This window comes from Crocuta crocuta, unplaced genomic scaffold (genome assembly GCF_008692635.1).
Source record: "Crocuta crocuta isolate KB4526 unplaced genomic scaffold, BGI_CrCroc_1.0 scaffold1133, whole genome shotgun sequence".
Taxonomy (NCBI): domain Eukaryota; kingdom Metazoa; phylum Chordata; class Mammalia; order Carnivora; family Hyaenidae; genus Crocuta; species Crocuta crocuta.
The window spans coordinates 984,060-987,598 of NW_027530366.1; the positions used below are offsets into that span (position 1 = coordinate 984,060).

Below are 3,539 nucleotides of genomic sequence, written 5' to 3' on the forward strand. Positions count from 1 at the left end.
AAAGGGTGGAAGCACCAGCATTATTTGGAAACTTGCATATTCTCGGGCTGGACCAGACCACTAATCAGAAATTCAGAGGATGGCCCAACACTCTGTTTTAATCCCCCTGTTAGATATCCTAGTGCACCTAAAATTGGAAAACCACTGATCTAGAGGACAGAACTGTGGGGGGAAAATCCAAGAGAAATAGCTGAGTGATAGGAAGGACAAAAATGAAAAGATTGAAGATGACCGGTCTAATGGGGGCGGGATGGGGAAGAAGGCAAGGGGGCTGGGAGAAGAATACACTGTTAAAGAGTCAGAACATCAAAGAAAAACATTATTTGTATGTATTTGCTTTAAAGAGGCCAAGGAAAAAGAGATTCACTAGATGGATGTAAATTAAATGTCAGAGAGAAGAGAGACATCATTTATATTATTTTTTCCTCTGGGAACCAGAAGGAAGATGAAAAGGTACTTAGCTCAGCTTGGGCTTTGTGGGGAGAAGCTGTGTCTAGCTAGAAGTAGCTAGATGAATTAAAACCCTGAAGTTCAGTGGAGAGATGAGAGGGCTAAGAATATGAGAGGGTAGTGGTGTCAGCCTTTGCTTTGCACCTGAATCAAGCTAACTGAATACCATGAACTGCTTTTATGAGATGCCTCAGCCTATATAATTTGAACTCCAGGTTCCTTTACTTGTAATTGTCTGGTCGAATGTCTAAATTGGTTGTGCTGGATGGACTGAAACATCATCTTTGGGTGGGGATATGGATAACATTAAAGAAATTAGAGAAGGAAGGGCACAAGTTGATCTCTGAGGGAATTGCACGCCTACCCATACAGAGTGGCAGTAAAGAACACATTCATGATCATCCAGTACATAAAACAGGGTCCCCCATTTTGTTTCATTCCACTTGGTAGGGTGTTTCCTCTACATCTGCTTTATTGTTTATATTTTGTTGATATAAATAATGTGATCAGACACTAACAAATGGTCCTCACTTTTGTGCCTTGTTCTGATACGTGTTTATTTTTAGCCACAGAAAAGTGCTGCTGTAAGCCATGAGATGTCTGGTCTGAATTGGAAGCCCTTTGTATATGGCGGCCTTGCCTCTATTGTTGCTGAGTTTGGTAAGAATGTGAAAACTGACAAATCTGCTTCTTAAGGTATAGATGGTAGTTTATGGTGACAGTTATTTTTGGTGAAAATTAGAGAAAAAGTGAAAAGCTCACTCTCTTTGTTCTAAAGACTATTGTTTCTAATCTATCAAGTAATATTTTCTGAGAAAGTACTAATGGTATAGTGAGTGAGGTTAAGAAGAGTCAAATGGGGCACCTGGGTGTCAGTTGGTTAAGTGTCTGACTTTGGCTCAGGTCATGATCTCAGAGTTCATGGGTCTGAGCCCCGCATCAGGCTCTGTGCCGACAGCTTAGAGCCTGGAGCTTGCTTCAGATTCTGTCTCCCTCTCTCTCTTCCTTCTCCCACTCGTGCTCTGCCTCTGTCACTCAAAAATAAATGTTAAAAAAATTTTTTTTAAATAATAAAAATCAAACTTAGAAAGATTTTTTTGATAGTTTAATGATTTGTTAATTTGCTCTAGATTTAAATAATGTACATGAAAAGATAAAGGGAGTTAGAAAATACAGGGGTTTCTGCTATATTTTTGTATTAAGTTGTTTATAGCTTTCTTAGTACTCAGACTCCTTTATTTCTTTTCTTTTTTAAAGTTTATTTATGCTGAGAGAGAGAGAGAGAGAGAGAGACAAAGCACGAGTGGAGGGGGGGGCAGAAAGAGAGGGAGACACAGAATCTGAACCAGGTTCTGCACAGTCAATGCAGAGCCAGTGGGGGGCTCGAACTCACGAACTGTGAGATCATGACCTGAGCTGAAGTTGGCTGTTAACTGACTGATCCACCCAGGTGCCTCCAGACTTCTGTTTTTTGAAACCTCTGTCCCGTTTTAGAAGAAAGTTGACTAATAAGGTCAAAATAGATTCTTCTCTATTTGATTTTAATTTTGAAATATTTTTCAGATTGTGTTTTTTCATCTTCCAAACTTTCTTTCTTTCCTAAACTATTCATAAGTGACTCCAACCCATTAATCTTTGTTTACTTTCTTGGAAAATGCTCTCGTGTTATGATACCAAGGTCATTAGTGACTATAGCTACATAATCACCTTGTTAGTTTTAGACTTCAAAATATTCCTTGCAACATATTTTGTCAATGTCATGACCACTTTTGTGTGTTGACGTAATAAAAGAAGTTTAGTTAAAGACATTTCCCAAGCACTGTATTGGTATTAGTCCAGAATTACCTAGGAACTAAGATGAGTCAGCCAAATAGGACTTTGTTATTATCTTTCATAACATTAGGGAACTATTTGTTTCTTGTAAACAGATAAAAGGAAAACCCCCCACAGAACTTTGTAATAGTATATAAGAGTACCTGGAACACCAATCCCATGCTTTCCTATCTTCTTTGTGAAAAATTGGAGAGATTTATGAAGAAGTGAGGAGTCAAGGTTGGGGGGTGCAGAGGAGGATTCAAATGCCAAACTGTATTATGTTACAGATGAAATTAAAACCTCATTTAAGTTATTTTGTACTTGCAGTATATTAGGACCATATTAAAACATTTTATTATATCACAGTTTTAAATATACTGTGGGCCAAATCCTACTGCCTAGATACAGTACAGCATATTTCACTTTACCATACATGACTCTTCTGACAGTGGTACTCTTAGTAGAGATATCCCCTACGTGTTATAAAAAGAATTTTGTCTTATGTTTTCAAATTGTCATTGACTTAAATTCAGCCAAAGTTTAACTGTAACTCTTTGGAGAAACTTATAAATCAGTGTGTTCTTTCATAGGAACTTTCCCTGTGGACTTGACCAAAACACGTCTTCAAGTTCAGGGCCAAAGCATTGATGTCCGTTTTAAAGAGATAAAATACCGAGGAATGTTTCATGCCTTGTTCCGAATCTATAAAGAAGAAGGCGTATTGGCTTTGTATTCTGGGTGAGACTGGATTCTTTCCTTATCACTTGAATAGAAACACTTTGTTAAATTTTAAGAAAATGTTTATTTTTGAGAGAGAGAGAGCGCATGAGTGAGGGAAGGATAGAGAGAAACAGAAATTGAAGCAGGTTCCAGGCTCTGAGTTGTCAGCACAGAGCTGGACATGGGGCTTGAACCCATGAACTGCAAGATCATGGCCTGAGTTGCAGTCAGAGGCTTAACTGACTATGCTACCCAGGCACCCCAAAACACTTTTTAAAGAAGCCATGTATTTCTACATTCTGATAGTGTGTGACCTTCATATTCACTATTCCAACTTGTAATTCAGTATTTATGTGCCAGTTTCTATTTCATTTGCTTGTAAGTCTTGAGCTTTGGATTTTGTGTTCATCTGGCTTTAAGTGATACATTTTATTTATTTTTTTTTGTTTTTTTTTTCTTAAATAGTTTATTGTCAAGTTGGATTCCATGTAACACCCAGTGCTCATCCCAACAAGTGCCCTCCTCCATGCCCACCCCCCCTTCCCCTCTCCCCT

The 3,539-nt window shown here is 38.3% G+C and overlaps 1 protein-coding gene across 4 annotated transcripts in view; it reads left to right on the forward strand.

Moving 5' to 3' along the window:
- SLC25A14 (solute carrier family 25 member 14) overlaps positions 1–3,539 on the forward strand; it is a 49,946-nt gene that overhangs the window by 25,182 nt on the left and 21,225 nt on the right. For all 4 annotated transcript variants that reach the window (XM_077766145.1, XM_077766144.1, XM_077766148.1 and 1 more), the window contains 2 exons: positions 1,017–1,110; positions 2,856–3,003. In XM_077766145.1, coding sequence (XP_077622271.1) covers positions 1,017–1,110; positions 2,856–3,003 — 242 coding nt within the window. The remainder of the gene's footprint in view (positions 1–1,016; positions 1,111–2,855; positions 3,004–3,539) is intronic.